This window comes from Aptenodytes patagonicus, chromosome Z (assembly GCF_965638725.1).
Source record: "Aptenodytes patagonicus chromosome Z, bAptPat1.pri.cur, whole genome shotgun sequence".
NCBI lineage: Eukaryota > Metazoa > Chordata > Aves > Sphenisciformes > Spheniscidae > Aptenodytes > Aptenodytes patagonicus.
Genome location: NC_134982.1, coordinates 51,111,494 through 51,130,672, shown reverse-complemented (window position 1 = coordinate 51,130,672; position 19,179 = coordinate 51,111,494). Strand labels below are relative to the sequence as shown.

At 36.5% G+C, this 19,179-nt stretch overlaps 1 protein-coding gene across 2 annotated transcripts in view; it reads left to right on the top strand.

Moving 5' to 3' along the window:
* AUH (AU RNA binding methylglutaconyl-CoA hydratase) overlaps positions 1–17,141 on the top strand; it is a 119,367-nt gene extending 102,226 nt beyond the window's left edge. For both annotated transcript variants that reach the window (XM_076363199.1, XM_076363198.1), the window contains 4 exons: positions 10,727–10,914; positions 13,196–13,246; positions 15,055–15,102; positions 15,940–17,141. In XM_076363199.1, the coding sequence (XP_076219314.1) occupies positions 10,727–10,914; positions 13,196–13,246; positions 15,055–15,102; positions 15,940–16,017 (365 nt within the window). In that variant the 3' untranslated portion in view covers positions 16,018–17,141. The remainder of the gene's footprint in view (positions 1–10,726; positions 10,915–13,195; positions 13,247–15,054; positions 15,103–15,939) is intronic.
* Positions 17,142–19,179: the final 2,038 nt, after the last annotated feature.

Genomic DNA, 19,179 nt, shown 5'->3' with positions numbered 1-19,179 from the left:
GACGTCAAGAAATATGAGTGACTACGCTGAAATTTAAATTATCCAAACTAAAAGAGGATGAAGGAAGTTAGTTTAATTTTGACCTTTTAGCTCAATATGCTAATATCATTAATACCTGCCAGAAGGAATGGCTATTTGTTAGTTCATTATGAATGGAGTGAAATTCTTCTTTTAGCTTGGGACTATGAGGTCCTCATAATAAGCCTCTTGGCTTTCTTGATTACACAGAATGATAAAACATATTTATTGGCCTGACAGAATTTGGATGGTCCTGAGAATTTTTTCTAGGTGTTTCTAGGAAAGAACCAAGCTAAAGGAAGCCCTCATTTGGCCCATTTCTAGGAAATATAGTGATGATCTTGCCCCCAAAAGAAGAAATTCAGGAGCTTTGCACAGGGTCACTGGAAACTCTGCTTCCAATTACAGTCATCCGTTCCAGCTCCCTGCAACTGCAGGCTTACTCCCTACACCCGATTTCCCAGTGGTTTTTCCTTAAAAGAGTTCTTTCTCCCCATACCCAGTCTTCCTTTATGTGTGTCTTGAGCATCAGCTATATGTAGTTTATTCTTCTGTTTCTTTATTCTTTGGGGAGGAAGTGGTTGTCTTTTTCCCATCCAGCATGTTTGCGTGAAACCACCATTGCTCTCATACTTAGGGAGCTAAAATGATATAACACAGAATATTGTGGGGAATTATGACCGTGTTTAGTCTAATAAGCAGGGGGAGGTTGTCTGTGCGATTTGAACCTACCAGCTTGAGATCACAGATGTGCACCTAGCCCTCTGTCCATTATGAACCAGTAAGGAGAAGATGTACGTATTACTGGGACTGGGGGATTATCAGTGCAAAACAATTAAAATTGCTGCTGGTCAAGGATACTCCACATGTACAGTGCAAGTAGCATATAAGATCACCATCACATTAATGGTCTCATTTTTATTGATTGTATTTTATTTTTATCAGTTCAAACAACCAGGGGTTTCTTTGCCACAATTTCTCACTGGTATGAAATAGTAGGTGGCTTGAGTACAAGCAGCAGACTGGAGAAGAAAGATAAATTATTTTCTTTAATAAGATATTTTTAGGTGTAGGTAGGACTATTAAAAAAATTGAAGGTTCAGTTCAGCGGCTGAACTAAATTATCAATCAAAATCAAGTGATAAAACCAAAATGTTTTGTTTCAGGTTAAATACAATATTTTGTTTCACCAGAAATTATGTTTTAGGTTCTTAAAAAACCCCAAGGAAATAGAGATGCATGAACAAGCAACCAGATGAGAGAGACTGAGACAGCAATGTACTGTCTCAAATCATATTTAGGTTTTACATCATAAAAAGCATAAGGGCCATGCTAACACTTTGCAAGCTTATCCTGCTTTTGGTATTCCATTGGATATCTCCACAGAACACCTACAGCTTGCTGTGTGGCCTTAAATTATACGTGCATGGTAAGATACAGCCCTGTTTGGTTAGGGTTAACAACAGAGGTGTGATAAAGGCTTTCAATTTCTGAGCTGTTTCAGTGGTACACTTGCAAGGAGAATAAATGTTACAACCGAGGCTGGTTGGGGAAGAGGGCTGCCAGTTCTTAGGGTGAAACACATCTCAGGTTTAAAATGAAAGAGAGATGGGAATTCTGTTAAAAATTACCATTTTTTCTGAGAAAGAAAGAGAAGAGGCTGACGCCAAGAAGCTGATGTGGGTTTACGCTTGCTCATCAAATTCCTAGCCTTGCAGGCAAATGCAGTCTACAAGGGGTTTCATTCAGCATGTCTACTCTTTTTCTAAAGATTCCATGATTCTCTTTGGATTTCAAGGGTGAAGTGTCCTTTATTAAAGAAATTATTTTTTTTTAGTTGCTTACTCATACACCATGTATTCTCTGAAGGACTTACACAGAAATAGAGTTTTTAAAGTCTCCAGGCTCCAGTAAAATGTTCCCAAACTGCTGTGGATTTGGGAAAGCTCTAGCACTGACTCTTTGTTCAAGCAGGTGGATTGATGCCAGAGAAGGGTCAAAGGGTGTGCATGTAGCAGTGCCTTGAGAGATCCAGAACTAGGAGCAGCAGCCAGGCTGTAGCCGCACCTAGAAGCATAAAGGGTTCAGCAGCTAGGTCTGCTCACATTAGAATGGTCCTGCCTGAAATATAGGATGAGGCCAGCTAGTGAGAAGTGTGTGGTGCTCCCTATCTTGTTGATCCTTAGTGTTTGTTATAAACTATTCTTAATGACTTACGTTAATTAAAAGATATTTATAATTTTTTTTAATAAGTGCAGTGTTTCTGGCTACTATCCTAGCTCTTGCTGCTGATACAGATTCATTTCTTCATTACCTCCTGCATATATAGGCCCAAATGTCTCTCTTCTTGGAATTTGGATGTAGGATATAAGGAAAATAAAATTAATATCTAATTAATATCTAATTTCTTTGATCCTTAAAACTGTAAAGGTCCATGAAAGCCAACTTATCTGTGTGTGATTAGGTGACGGAAGACTCTATTTAGCTTCTCCATCTATAGGGAAAGACTTGCCGTTGCATACAGCTGTTTTCCATTGCATGCTATAAACAGTGACTTCTCTTCTGTATTGCTATGTCACAGCAGCAGGTGAGAGGAATATAAAAGGTGTTTTCATAATGTAATTCCCTTCCTTAGCGTTGTAACAGTCTGACAGCTACAGCCTGGGAATAATCACTTATTTAATCTCTTTTTCTGTTGATTTCCTGTCAGTTACTGGCTTTTGGAGTTTTTTGAGGAATTAAAAATTGACCAGAAGGTGATGGAAGAGCTATAGTTTTCTGTTAAAGAAAAACATCTGAGTAATCCCAAACAATAAAATGTTAAAATACCAGTTTGCACTTATTGAGGTAGGTCCACTGTTGCACAGGAACTGCCCTAGTAGAAAATCTATCCCATTTGCATTTAAAGTTGTTCTATATCTTTACACAAAATTATATGCATATTAAAGTGAATATTTTTAATTAATTTGGACTGTAATGTCTTTAAAAATTCTGATTCTCAAAATGTTAACAATGTGAATTAAATGAAATAGTATTTATCAGTGAGGGAAGAAGAGTAATTTTAAATGTACCATTGGTTGTCTGGCCTTTTAATAGTAATGTAACTCAAAACAATGTGCTAGTCCTACCTACTCTCTCTCAGTTGATCCTGAACAGCAATATATGGAACCAAGGGTCAGTGGAAAGTGGTAAAGAGTTGCGATTTCCTGATGAGGACCTCAACAAATAAGCAGTTTGGGTCTTCTTCCAATTGCTTTTGTTTATGTTGAATTTGTAACCTTTCAGTCTTTGAATACCTCGTCTTTTGTATGGTCTGCTATACAGCTATAAGCTTTGTATCTGCTGCTCTCAGTATAGCTGAGTAGTGACTGGATCATATTTGTACAGTGAATAGAAGTTTTCTGTAGAGCCTGTAAAGATTGATCCTGGCTTTGGAAAAGTAGCTTCTCTCTCAGCCTGTGTCATAAGGCTTCTAACCTGGTATGTTCAGATCACTTAAACTGCAGTTTCTTAGGTGGCAGTTCACTGATTTTAGTATTTTGATAGCCAGTCTGGAGGTATTGAGCATGAAAACCTGAAGCTGAAGTCACTAAGGCTGCTTGTGTCTCTGAAAAAACCGAGTCTTTTCATTGTTTCAAGCTAGGTATGCAAATATTCATGTGATCAAAATTAGCACATGGAGAATATCCTATAACATAGACTGAATGCATGTTTCTATTTACACTTGTGATTAATTTATTTTAATTGTTAATTTTTAATATAAGTTTTAATTATTCTTGCAGATATCTATATGCAGGTAATATACTTAGAACGAATAGCAAATAATGTAACATTCAGAATACAAATTAACATGCACAAATAAAAATAACATTTCAGTTATTCATGTGACTTACAGAATTTTTAATAACAGCAGGGATTATTTCTTCACATATCAACTATTACTGTAAAATAACAAATAGAAGGATCAGTCTGGGAAGTAAAAAGAACAGAATGCCATTCTGGCGCTCCTAGATAGTGCTACAAAACCTTAACAGATCAAGCTGAAAAAGTTAGGAGTATTTCTGAGTATCAGACTTGGTATCTCAAAATTAAGTTCTGATTTACTGAAGAGTTTGCTTTTTGTATTGCATGTTGTTAAATTAATGCATGCCAGCTTTGAATGATTGGGCCAGTTTTTTGGTAGAGTCTGTTTTCAAAGCATTGTAAAATGTTATAGACATCATGTTATAGCCTAGGTACTAGGCTAGGTGCAGTGTAGCTGCCTCATCTGGGACGACGTCCTACTCAAGATGAAAAATATGCTTCATATGTATGAGTCCATTTTAGATATATTTATTAGCAGAGAGAGCACTCTGCCTTCTTGGGATTTGACAGCTGAACCAGGCGGGGTTGTGTCTTCCTACAATCTTGTTGGCTTTGCTGTTTTCCCTGGGCTCCCATTCTGTTAGCCACCGATTCTCCTTTCTTTAGTGCTGCTCAAGTCAGAGAATTTCAGGGATGCATAATTTCAGAGGTAAATTCTTAAAACCCCATTACTTTGGAACAGTTGAAAGCAGATTAATTTGGTAGTCGTCAGGATGGGAGAAAGAATAGGGTTAGGAATAGGAATTGGTTTGGGAGGGTTAGCAGAGTGATGGATTTCTTTGCTGTGTGGAAGAATAAAATGGTAGATTTCCATAAGCAGAGCAATGAAATGAGGAAAACATTCAAGTCACTTGCTCATAAGCAGTGAAAACTTCAGATTTAATAATCTGGTTTTTGCTTTGCTTGTTGTTTCTTTATTTCAATTCTGTCCATTAAAAACTAAGGTAATTGTCCCAGTTTGGGACTATGATCGCATTCAAAATGTAAATAAAAATAGGATACTACTGTGGTAATTAATTTTTCTGTATTTCATTTGTCGTAAGTAATGATGATAGTTTTTCTTATGTCTGGGGTTTTTTTTGTCCTGATTTTCACTTGAATCGAATTTTAGCTGTCATAGTCAATCCAAAACTCTAAGAACATGGACTATAAAATTATTTATTTAAAATACAAGTTAAATAAAAGTTTTTACCTAATATTACTCATAAAGCCCACATGATTTGTAAAGTATGATCATACAGAGCAGCACTGGTCTAAACCTCCTACCTGTTGTTACAGCTGAGTAATGACTTCATAAATGTGTGGGTGTAATTTTGAAACTGGAAAATGCCTTCTCTTGGGCCATTAATTTCTATCTGCAGCAAGATGAGCTATGTTTTAATGTGTATGTACTTTTGAATTTCTTTTAAGTTCACTTTCCGTCATTGCATTCCCAAACAACAATAAGACCAAGTTCCTGTCTGGAGTAATAGGAAGGCACGTGGCCTTACCAAATATCTGTGTGTGTTCATGCTTGTTGCATTTGTGTACATTTAAGTAAAAGTTATTAGGTAGATTAACGGCCTTAGGCATTTCTCTTTTCTTCCTCAAATAATTTCAGTTTAAAAAAAATAAGGCAGACTGTCAGCGTGCGCATTGCTAATACCATGAATTCTGGAAGTCCATGGGTGGTAATGCAGAACTGTGCTTGTCAAGCGGTGTTTAGTCTGACAGTGGAGTCCGTGCAGTTGGTTGTACCACGCTTGTGAGGAAAATGTGGAGTAAGCTCCTTACACCAGATGCAGAATCCCTTTTGAAGTGGAGTCCATTTTATAAAAATCAGGTTCCAGATGCATTTTTTGGTTCCATTCATTTCACGTATGCAGCTGTCTGCTGGGAAACTGTCTTCTGTCTTTCTCAATCTACAAGAGGATTACTTATTTTGAAAATAAATTAGTTTTTCTAAATTATGTGATGATTTCATCTTTCTGTACAAAAGCTGTGATTATTTAACTGCTAGTGAATTCTGAAAGTGTATTTACACTTTCTGTCATGCATCGTAAGCATTCATACATCTTCAAGCCAAGTACTACATTCTTCTGATTCAAGCTGCCACCTTCAAGCCACCCACGCATGGTGGTTTGGTATATTCTAGGCATTTTTCAGATAGGTTTTTAAAGAAACCAATCCATAGACGCAGATGAATAAAACAGATTGTGAAAATTAAGGACTGATTTGCAAATTAAGTTGGCAGTTTTGGAGCTGGGGTTTGCCACTGCCAGGCTGGCGTACGTAGCAGGTCATCCTACCTCTTCAACGTCGGGTAGGGTTGTGTCTGACGTTCCTACAGGGCTTTCTTCGGCTTGACTGGCAAGCCAGACTTCCACGATCCCTTTTGGCAGCCTACTGTGAAATCTCGCTCAAACAACTTCCCTTCAGAGTCATCACAGACCCTGGGGCAACCTCTGAGTCAGCCTCAGGCCACTGTCTCAGGCTTTGCTCTCCACTCTTCTTCTAAACAATGACTTACATGGCCAGACCTGAGAGCGGCCTCACCTACCGCCTACTCTTCGTCAGCTCAGTGCTTTTTTCCCCTTACAGAGGCAATGTTTTGTTTCTTTTCTTCTCCATCCCATTTTCAGCCTGTCACTTGCACCTTCATTGGTGTCTTTCCCTGTCTAAGCTGTTTTAGGTTGTTAGTCAGTTATCCAGTTTGTGCCGGTGAAGGGCTCTTCATGTCTTCTTCTGTGAAAGGATCTGGGATATCTGAGTCCATAAAGATTTATACCTGGATTTAAGTTAGCTAAAACATGTACAACTTTGCAGGATCAAGGCCTAATCTGGGAAATAATCTGTTGGAAACTTGGTGTTAAATATTGTCCTAGTAGAGTGTTTAGGCTTTTAGAGTGTTTAATATTTTCAAAATTGCTTAACTTAGCAATGGATGGCAGGTACTTTAAAAGTGGAAAATATGTTTGTTACACAGACTTTTAAAATATGACTTACATGACTGAAAAGTATTACATTAAAATAATAATTTTATCTATGTTAGTTTATTTATGGGCTCATATTGTTAAGGATTTGCTATTATGAACAGCAGGTTTCTGCGCTCCATATTTCTATGAGTTTCAATGGAAAGGGGAAGAATCTACTCCTTACAGCTTTCTGCAAAAGAATTGCAAGGATACATTTGAGCCATTTCTTGATTGACTTGAATAATTAGAAAGTTTGTGGCTGACAGACTTTGCTTTCACCATTGACTATTAATAAAACATTAGAAATGCACAGTAGTCTTTAAAAAAAGAAACCTAGAAACCTGTCAGTTAAATCAATCTAACGCGAATCAAACAAAGCTCGTGGTAGAAAGGTTAGGATAGGATAGGATAGAAAGACTCATTTTTACTTGATTTAATAAACAAGATTATTACTGAATTAAAGTTTGGATTTTTTGTCAGAACACGATTTTTTCCAATATGTTTTGACAGAGCCTTGAGCTATGAGAAACTACTGACTGTAGATATTCTCTGCCAGAATGATGAATCTATTTCCAGTAAGCTAGTTGCTTCATCTTGTTGGATATTCTCTTGGGAATTTATCACGTAATTCCCTTAATCCAAACCAGTTGTGTACATATTTTGTAATTGATGAATTACTGACAGTAAATAAATATTCATACACAATCAACTATTTTTTAAAGAAAAAAAATACTGTTTAACAATTTTCATACCAGAACTTAGCAGTCTTGTATTTACTGTGTCTTTTCACATGAACTAGAGTGTCATCTAAAACTGCTGTTTACAATTATTACAACATTGAATATATACCATCTCAGATAAGAACGCATTTACATTGCAACTGTATGTCAAATACTTTTATCAACACAGTGAGTAATACCAGATCACTAGTCCTTGAAATAACATGTCATTAAATTTGTGAAGATGCAACAACTATTCTTCCATCAAATTCTGCTCTACATTTAGATGAAATGCCTTGGTTAAGTAATGTCTTTGAAGACTGGGTGTTACTTCCTTTAGCTCTGATTGTAGTTGGCAAGCATTATATGTTCTTTGTGTATTACCAAAACAGAACATCTATCTGCAGCGTACTCTCTGTGTTTTCTTCATAAATGGATGTAACTTTGGTGTGTTGGATGTATTTTGGTGTGTTGTTTGCATTTGATTAATTGGGTCTTACTGCTTTTGTGTGTGCATATATCTTATTCCTACTACTGAATATATATGATTGATGCACTGAACTGTTGGCTTCTGTTCTGTGAATATTAATCAAAGAATATGCTCCTCTGCTTAATGGCTTTGCAGTGTAGGAGGCAGCCAAACAACATAGACTATAGTCTGCTTTTTTTGCTCTTTAATCATTATTGTGTAAGACACTGGCAAGAACACTTTTTTTCATCTATAAACACTATTTCATGCTTAAACATATCCATTGTTCAGTCAAAGTTATGAAATATTGTTGCTCAATTAAATTTTGTTTTCAACATTTCCTGGTAAAAGCAGTAATAGAAGAGATAAAACAGTAAAGGAAAGGGAGATAATTAAGTAGAAAAAAGTAATAGGCATAGCAAGCAAGGAAGAAGGAGAAGATGTGGAGTCAGTAAGTTCAGCCTCATATGGTTTCAGGTCTTATGATTTGGACAAATAGTTTTCTTTAACCAAAAGCCAAACCTGATGCTTTTCTAGATTCCATTACTTTGGTGAAAGGGATAATTTATGACTAAACTATTCTTAAAGAGAATCAGGGTAGGCATTTGCTATGTTCTGATGTACACTTAAAATGTGTATAAGGCTAGACATTGATTAGGGTGTGACAGCTTCTTTGGGTGAGAAATTAAGATACATGTTCGGTATTTAAAACAAAAAAAGCCAGTAAATGTTTGTTTGTGGTGATGGTGGTACAGCTCAGTATCAGAAGCAGCAAGCTTCTTGAAAACACAGCTCACATTTTTACTGCATGTAGTTTGATATAAAGGTTGATAGCTACAGCTTTAGTCATTCTCTGTGAACCTCACCAGTGAGGCAGCCAAGGCTAATAGGAAGGCTTAGTTTGTAGTATTTTACAAGGGGTTTGGTTTTAGTCTCCCCTGCCCCCACCCCTTTCATAAAAATGCCCTAGAGTAGGGGCTTTCTCTAAATTATGTGGTTAGCAAAATTTTCCCCCTAGCACTATCTCTGGCTTAGCTGTACAAATAGCAGAATTAGCAGAATTTATTGAACAGGAGTTCCTCTTGCTGTTGCCTGTTGCCCTTGACCATTAGGACAGTCTTGCTAAAATCCTCTCAGAGTGGTAGGACCATAGAGAATATGACATTGTATTTACTAATGTTGTTGTTCTACAAATTTTATTTTAACTGTTACGAGTGTAAGCATTTTTTTAACTCCTCCAGTTTCAGCCCAAAAAATATATCTCAGTTTTTGTTATAGATCATGATTTTGTAATAATCTAGAAAGGCATAAGGCAGAAATGCCCCAAACCTTCTGCATTTTTGTATGATGTAATGTGTTCAAAGGCAGGTCTGTTTTTACAGAAAGGAATACAGTAGTACTGAAGCTTGTGATTCATAAAAAACAATAGTTGAAAGCTGAATCATTGAATCACAAAAACTTTTTGTTTGTTTCCAGTCAGTTTATTTGTCTCAGAGATGTATTTAAAGTATTTTCAGGAAACATCAGTAAGAGAACTGAATGGCTTCAATAAAATTCTGGCTTAGTCCACCATTATCTAGTGGAAATTGATCTATTTTATATTAGTTGAACACCTTTATCCAGTGTTGTACCACCTCCCTTTGAACACCTCCTATAAATATTCTTCTTGCATATATACATATATTGATATTTGAATATATTAGCGTGGTCTTGCAGAAATAGCTATTTAGAAAGAAATTTTTCCTTACAGACTGTCTATATAAATTGAGTATTTGTCTCAAATCCATGTCAAAATGGTAGAGCTTGTATATTTTCAAAGTCTTTTCTTCTGGGTAAAGGCCATTTCCACTGTTTTAATTCATACAAACATCCGCTTTTGTGATTTGAGTCTACTTCTTCTGTTTTGATAATGATTATTCCCACATTTCTCGTTGTTTGTCAATTCTGGAAAGCTAATTGTTAGTCCAGCTAAGCAATCTTCACATGTCTGGTTAATGTAGTTACTGCTTATTGACCTTCTGAAAATGCTGATCTGCCAAAGATCATAGTAAGAAAAGCTAACTAAAGTTAGGTGCCTTTCTCTGCTGATCCACACCCGCCATTGTCCTTCCCTATTTTTTTGTAATCAGGCTTTAACAATAATATGGAAGTAAGAAGAGACAAAACCATGGCTTTTTAAAGACCTTGCCTAGTGGTTTTAGTTTAGTTTACGTATAAATTTTTATTGTCCCTAAAATACGCAAATTTTAGCATGAACTACAGTCTTGTTATATATTCTTTTTAAGTATAGTTCTTCAAAAGTGTTCATATTGTGGTGTTTAATAGCATAAAAATACACAGATTGTTAAAAAGAAGCAGAGTTTTTGGATATGATAATCACTGGTAAGTAGTTTTCCTTCAGCTTTTGGCTGATGTGAATAAGGTAACTTGTCTGTAATCGAACAGAATCTCTATTAATATTACCTCTTTTCAGTTATTTACATGTCTTTCTAAGAAACAGAGCACTATTTCATTTTAGATGTAGTTTCAAAACTGAAGAAGCCATTTAGGAATGCCTTTGTATGATAGTTTAATTTCTGTATGTTCATATAATTGTTTATGGAATTAAAAATGAAAATATTTGAACTGAACAAGGCATCTACATTTGTGGTATAAATGGATGAGAAACTAATACTTGCATTTTCTCGTTTTCCAAACTTTAGGGGGGACACAGAGATTACCTCGCACAATTGGAGTGTCTTTAGCAAAAGAACTAATCTTCTCTGCACGTATTGTAGATGGTGAAGAAGCAAAATCAATAGGATTGATTAGCCATGTAGTAGAACAGAATGAAGCAGGGGATGCTGCATACAGAAGAGCATTAGCTCTGGCAAGAGAATTTTTACCTCAGGTAAAATAAATTATTTTTATTTTAGTTTTTAGTTTGTACCAAACATTAAGACTGAAAAAGAACCAGCTGTATTAAGAAAAACTGTCATGAAGTTATGTATTAAAAAGCCATTCTAGTTATGTGGAAAGCAATCAGAAGTTTTCTCTCTCATGTATTGAGTGGTCTTATTTAGTAGTTATTTCATAGTGATGCAAAAAAACTCTGTCAGTCTTTATCTTGTCATGATATGGTCTGTGTAGATATTGTGTATTTTGGCTTTCAAGTTTTAAACAAAAAAATAGTGTAAGGGTTTTCTTATAATAAGGCAGTTATCTCAATAGGTTATTCTGTTGCTGTTGTACACTTCAGAAGAGAGGCAAAAAGGTCCATATGAAAGTGGACGTAGCTCAGTGTAACTCTCATTTTGAAAACATAAAGCTAAAAGTAATTTCAGTATTAAAGCCAAACCCATTTACTAGTGGAACGTTTGCTTTCTGTCCTTTGTGTATAGGCTTGATGAAAGAATCATGCTCTTATTATCATTCATTCTAAGTGACTTCCTATCTGTCTTTCGTAAAAGAATTGAAATGGGATTTGCTGAATTCCTGTGCTTTAGAACTTGAAAATTTTAGTAAGAATTTTAAGTATAGGTCTGTCTTGGTTTAACCTCAGTTGGCAACTGAGCACCACACAGCTGCTCACTCACACACACCCCCTCCGCAGTGGGATGGGGGAGAGAATTGGAAGAGTAGAAGTGAGAAAACTCGTGGGTTGAGATAAAGAGTTTAATAATTGAAATAAAATATAATAACAATAACAATAATAATAATAATAATAATAATAATAATAATAATACACAAAGCAAGTGATGCACAGTGCAATTGCTCACCACCCGCCAACTGATGCCCAGCCAGTCCCCGAGCAGCGGCCCCCCCAGCCAGCTTTCCCTCAGTTTATGTACTGAGCATGACGTCACATGGTATGGAATGTCCCTCTGGCCAGTTTGGGTCAGCTGTCCTGGCTGTGCCCCCTCCCAGCTTCTGGTGCACCTCCAGCCTTCTCAGTTGGTAGAGCATGGGAAGTTGAAAAGTCCTTGACTAGTGTAAGCATTATCTAGCAACAACTAAAACATGGGTGTGTTATCAACATTGTTCTCACCCTAAATCCAAAACACAGCACTGTACCAGCTACTGGGAAGGAAATTAACTCTATCCCTGTCGAAACCAGGACAGACCCTTACAGGAGTCTTTGTGTTAGCTGATTGCTACCTGTTCCCCTGTTGCCATAGACTGCAAGCTGTTTATTCAGAGTAGGAATGTGAGTTTGGAGCTTTTGATAAAACTGCTTGCCAAGTGAAGGGTCCCAGGTAGCAAATTCATAGGAGGCAGAAGAAGAAAATAATTGGTAAACCACTTTATTGGATCACAAGTGTAACAGCCAAAATTTTTCATTGACAATGGAAAATGTTACAGATTAAATATGGTATTTAACGTTGGTTATTTGTGTCTTGAACACCCTCATAGAAAGACAAATATGAAAAATACAGTAAAAATTTTAACATACAGTGATTCTGGAAGGTTGATTTATAGTTACAACTTCACATTGGAACCAGCTCAAGAGCATTGGCTTTTCCCAAAGCAGCAGGCCACTTCTCTAAAGCAATGTCTGAACATTCAGAAGGTGATGCTGATGGATAGGCACAGGACTGAGGTGATTCCCAAAGATGTCTTGCTGTTCTGCAGCACATTGGAGGAGGAGGGTGGAAATCCTTCTGCTCGCAGGGGACCTCAGTCGTTCACGGAAGAGTGTCATCACTTGACCAGTGGCAGGCTTTGTGGTAGCATATTTTAGGTTTGAAGCTGCATCAGTTCATTTTGTTTCATTATCTCATCTTTTCATGTGTCTCCACTGTGTGATAACAGGGACATAAGATTGACCTTGTGAAGGCCTATAATGATGTCTCTTATGGTGGCCATTCTGAGCTGTGTTTTGAAAGGAATTGAGCAAGCTTGACAAAAGTGGACATGCTCAGCACCTTTGAAACATAAACCAAACACACTGCTTTAATCAATTCTTTTGAAAACAGTATAATTTCACTTTTCCTCAATATTGAAACTTATCAGTTTGGAAGCAAATGTCTACTATAGTGATGTAATTTAGGATATTTGAACTATTTACTATAAATTTAATAAAAGTCCAAAGTCTAGAAAGTCCCAATATAAGAAAATTGATGTGCAGACTCTTCACTGCATAATCTGGTAGATTTTGATGATATGTAAATAAGCTTTTTCTTTCATTTTAGGGACCAGTAGCAATGAGAGTTGCAAAACTGGCCATCAATCAGGGAATGGAGGTAAGGATCTGTACTTTCCTTAAGAGTCAGCAGAAGTCAGGCTGGCAACATGTCTACTGTGGTGATTTTTTTTCCAGAACTGTTTTTAGTTTCTCAGTATATAGTCTTTCAAAATCCGTTTGGTCAAAACTTTTTAAAAGGTGAAATGCCTTTTTTTTAATGTCTCAGACTCCTGAGACTAGGCTTGATGCTGATTTCTGTAATGAGGCTTAGTAATCTCATGTCTGTCCAGGAGTAATGCACTCTGTTAATAATTAATACTAGAAAGTAAACATAAACTACTATGAACAAGTTGTATTTCAAATGCTGGGCAGAAAAAAACCTCAGTCATACTCTGTCAAGTCTGTCAATACTCTCAGTGTTTAGTAACTAATAGAGTTAAAGGCCAAAAGGCATGTTATTTATTTTTAATAGTTTAATAGACGTTAGTGTTAAAATTATAGCTGGAGTCTGATTTCATATTTGATTCTGATTGCCACTCCTTCTTGAACACTATTGACCTAGCTCTAAAGCTTGTTAAAATCCAGCCCTGAACACGTCTGGACATGCGTTTTACTTTAGGCTTGTGAATCATCTTGCTGAGCTCAGCAGGACTATTCATACTTAAAGTTAAGCATATGCATAAGCTCTGCACCAGGGCACCTTATACCTCAACCTGGGACAAGGGAAAGGGGATCACACCGCATGCAACACCTGAATCCAAGAGGACGAATTTAAGAATGGTCCTTTTTTTCTTAAAGTCTCAAAAGCAACCAGTGATATTATTGAGTTCAGCAAAGCGTACCACCAGTAAGTTTTGGCCTCAGATGCTGTTGTGCAAAGAGTATGTTTGTTAGGTTTCCACAGCAAGTAATGACGGGATTCAAGATTTATTTCAGTGGTACCCCAAAAGTTCAAAATGCTACAAGCTAAATTATCTACCTACCAGGTATAGTGGACTGAAAGGTCAAAATCACGATGTTTATAGACTTAGGGACAATAGAGTTAGAAGGACCCTGAAGGATCATCTAGTTCAATCTTGAGGCCCCAAGACAAGATCTACTGTATCAAAACCAATCAAACAAAATGTTCATTAAAGCTGTTGTTACAAACCTTCCACGGCGGTGATTTCACAGCTTCCTTTGGTAATCTATCCTGTAGCTTATCTCCCCTTGGCAAATTGCTTGTGGCGCATAGCTACAGTCCTTTCAGTGGCCACGTGGAGAGCTGCTAAGTTCTGCAGCAGCTGATGCTTAAGACAGGCGGAGAAGTAGTTAGGGGAAAATTCAGCCTTTTCAGCTGTTCAGACCAGCTCACAAAGAAAAAAATGTTACTAAAACAAGGTGATGGATGCAGGATGGCCATTGGCCTCTTTTTTTATTTTAAATCCCTTTAAACTTGAATTTGTGTTTATTTTGTGGCATGGCATCATGTTCTTATATGACATTTTGAAGATAACTTGTTTCAGAACCATTCTTGAGTAATCATGCAGTACATTAAATCTTCTCCCCCATAGTAAATGAAATGATTACAAATGTGGAAGTAGCTAATGGTTTTTAGTCCAGATGATTTGTAGTGAAGACCATACATTGTTTTGACAGTGTATTACATACTAATTGTATCACAAAATAAAGAAACTGTTACAGAAATACTAACCACTCTCACCACATGGTAGTGCAGCATTTCTGTGTAAAAGTAGTGCAGAACTTTGCAGAAGTGTTTTAGTATGTCGCATATAGAAACACAGTATTTAAGTTAGCTGTCAGGAAATAATATATAATAAATATACAAAAATATGCTTTTAAAAAACATTGTATTCTTTTCCTCAGGTCGACTTAGTAACAGGTTTAGCAATTGAAGAAGCTTGTTACGCTCAGGTATGTAACTATGCTTACACGAAAAAAACCAGAAAACAGGCTTTGTTGGTGCCTGTTATGAAACATGCTGAAATTCAACTAGAAATTGCTCAATGATTTCTTCTACAAATATTTTGGCATTGTAGTTAGACCTTTCTTCTACTTACTCTGTTTTTGTAAGGAATTTAAGGAAGGAGGTGTAGTTTAGGACAAAAATATGTCCCTGCCAAGACTGTTAGGGTGAAGGTAGTGAAGCACTACCAGACATATACCTAGCCAGTCATACACTGCCATGCACCTAGTCCAAGAACTGCCTTGCTTTTTCTTTGTTTTGGTTTAATGTGAAATAGCATGAAGAGCATTTCACTAGCATGTGCCACTAATGGCATATGTGCCAACCAACAGAAAATCGAGACAAACCTCTTCGCCAGTGAAACATGGGAACGATGTATTTGAGTTTGTATGTTCTTGGACTTTGAGACGAGTTTTTGATCATGGAAATAGAAGCATCAGCATTAGATGCTTATATAAAATATATGGTGATCTGATTAATAACCTACCCCACCACAACCCCCCAAAAAGACCCCACCAAAAACTCAAAAACAAACCCTAAAGAGTTTCTCACAGTTATCTGTTTGGAGAAAAGATACTCCTTCTCCCAAATTGTTTCTTAGCCTTATATTGTGCCTTTGAAGTGTCTGGTACTTTCCTGTATCTGACTAGACATTTTAGTTTTCATTTTTCTGTTGTATTATATGTTGCATGTTGGATGCATTGAAGAACTAGGATTTGTATGAAAATATTTTTCTTGTCGTTGTTTTTGGTGGCAATAATGAGTTGTTACTCTGCTCATTGCAGACTATTCCAACAAAAGATAGAATTGAAGGTCTTCTTGCATTTAAGGAGAAGAGACCTCCTCGCTACAAGGGAGAATAAAAGAAGCTGATGCCTTTAAAATACAGTGGGATAAAAGTACTGCTATGAGGACCATTAAGGTGCGCTTTGCATCCGCACCTGGAATATCACAACCACCAAAGTAAAAGCAAATCATACTGATGTTACAACATTTTGGATGTGTCCATACTTGTACTGGGCCCAGATAGAAATGTGTGTCAACTCATGCTCATTACAGTTTCTGAAGGTTGATCTGTGTATTGGCAAGGTCACAGATTGCATGCAGCATTTTTAAAATTTCATATGTATGAAACGTACTATTCCACAATTGGAAAAGCTCTGTAAATTCTTTATATAGACAAAACCTCTATGTGATGTTAAGTAGAAATCTGCTGTGTCATTTTATCAAAACAAAAGCGACTACAGAACACCAAAAATAAGAAATTGTAACAAATATGCTCTAAAATGATTCTGTGTATCAGTAAAAACTATATTTGAGTATACTACCTGAATATGTACGTTATTAATAGAGGTAAGGGAAATGAAATGGATTAGTGTTTGGAAAATGTTAAGCTTTATTTATCGGACTTTCACTATTCTAAGTAAAATGAAATTAACTTTAGCACATAATGGTGTCCTTTTGATGAAGTCATTGCCATTATATTCATTTAATTGTATTAAATGAAGACACTTTCGAGGCCAGCCTTTAATTATGCATTCTTGTATGTTAAACCTGGCTTTGTCTTGCATTCTTCCAACATATCATCTGATCAGCATGGTCTGCTGTGAAGGAACTTCATTTCACTTGCCCCAATTATTTTAAATTTTTGATGATTGTATTAAAGATTGTTGTGCAGGGATGCAACTAACGCGCTGTTAAAGAAACTAGAATTGTCTTAATCTCCAGCATAATCCTTTTGCGGGTCCTAATAACGTATGTTTATATACAACAGGGATGATATTGAAATGTTCTTTATTCTGTGGCAGCCTCAGGGTTCTTTTCATACACTGAAAGAGAAATCCAGTAGGTTACGAGGTGAGAAAACTGTTGTGATTCATACTGTATATTCGCTGTGGACATGGCACATACAGCAAATGCCTGGAAATAACCTCTTAGAAAGTATTTTTGTTAACTTGACTGGAAAATAAACATGGCTTAGCAGTCAGAGGCTGTCTTTTTATATGAAAACAAATTTCTTCGTGTTTGGTTACCATTGGCTCATGGAGCTTGTGCATGCTTTGCTGTTTCTACAACATTAACTATGGTCACTGTCCATATCTATGATGATAAAGCAGCTGATCAACATGAAATGACAAGAACTCATTTAAATTCATATTTAGACATATCATTACATGTAAATTGATTATAACTGGTAGAGCACACACTTTGTTGACTGGTAAACTTGCTGAGTTGATCATTTCATGCACGATAATTTGCAAATAAAGTACTGCTGCTTGTTTTGATAGTCATATAAAGCCTAGAGGGTCATTCTCTTGTGTTTTTGAAATGCTAACATGTCATTTTCATTTTTACTGAGTAGGAAATAATTATGTTAATAGGAGAAAAAAATATTAAATCTATGCTGACGGGTTTCTGTTTCGTAACTTTGATACACAGTCTGGTTATTGAGCTGGCTCTGTTTTTCTAACAAGCGCTGATTAAGTAGCTTCTGTGAATGTCTATTTAAAAAAAATCTAATAACTTTAAATACTGTGGCATAAGACTGTAGGTTCGTGCCTTTAACTAGTAGTATTCATCTCAGAAAACAGTTTTGCTGTCACAGTGGTCTTTCCATTCCTTTTCTCAGGAGAAGATACTGTCATATTGTAGCAATTTGAGTCCCTTCTTTGAAGTCAATAGTTTGAGTATTATTACAAAGTGAGTACCAGTAGGACAATTTTTAAAGGTACTTTCTAGTGATGTTGAATTAGTTCTAAAGGAACAATATTGTAGCAAAAGATGTGTTAATCACTTACTGTCTCTGTTACTAAGTGACGTGTTATGATGGCTTCAGTGCTCATGATTAATAGCAGTATTAGAATTCAGCTTCCATAAGAGGGTGATTTGTAACAGAAATGCTCTTATAAAGGCTGACTTTTCCTTACGAAAGTTACAATCTCCTTCAAGAGCTTAGGCTCAGCTCTTTCAGTTCCTGGTAAAGCCATGCTTTTCTCCACAGTACCTCATGGGTGAGTGAGCCCTGGTCCCCACTGGTTTCCTGAAAGGTTATCTCATGGTCCCTAGGCATAAGCAGCTTTTTCTCCTGCTCCTGCTGAGCTGAAGTGGATAGTGAGTTCTTCTGCACTTCTCCACAGAGGTGGATACTGAAAAGTTATAATACAGGTAGGTCCGTTACCTTCAGCTGATTACCTCTCAACGGTGTAAGTGCAAGTTCAACTTACTAAATTGCCTAGAAGTTCTCAGTTTTAGGCAGAAATTAATGTGTGACTATATAACACATATAATTTTAGCATTTAATCTATGAAAGCATTTGTGTTTTCAATATTATTGAAGTAACTCACATTCTTAATAGTTTTACTAGATTTCTTGATAAAGTTTTCAGAATTGTCTGAATGGCTTAAGTCACTTCAGTGCTTTTGAGTATCTCACCTGCTATGAAGAAATACGGTATTTTATTTATTCTAAGGTTGTGTAATGATACAGTTAAGAGCACTTGGAGGATGTTGTTCTATGGAACATTTCTATGAGATTTGCAGAGCCATTTGTGCCAAATTGTTGTTGAAATTCTGTCAGTCTATGTGCAATTACTCATAGTCCTACACCAAGGTTCATATCAATGCTTTTCTAAAACTGCTTTTAACCAGCTGCATTCAGCATAGTAAACATCAGGATGTATCATTTGCAGCTGTTTCATGTTTTCCTCAGTCATTGCTCTTTGATGCGTTTAACCATAACCAGATTTGTTGAACAGAACAAAAAATAATGGGTCTCTCCAACACAGGAGAGGGCAGAATATCATGCTACTTAGAATCTGGTTTTGGGACACTTAGGGAGTAAAGTAAGGGGTTTAGTACTAGTACCAGTCACTTCACATACCAAAACCAACTCATAGGTGCAAAGTGAAAAGAGTAATGGAAACATCTTAATTTATCACCAACTTACATTTTTGTTTCATTGCTTTTCCATGTAAGCAAATCCCTGAAAAGGTGTCTACTGAGATTAGAGAGAGGATTTATTTACAG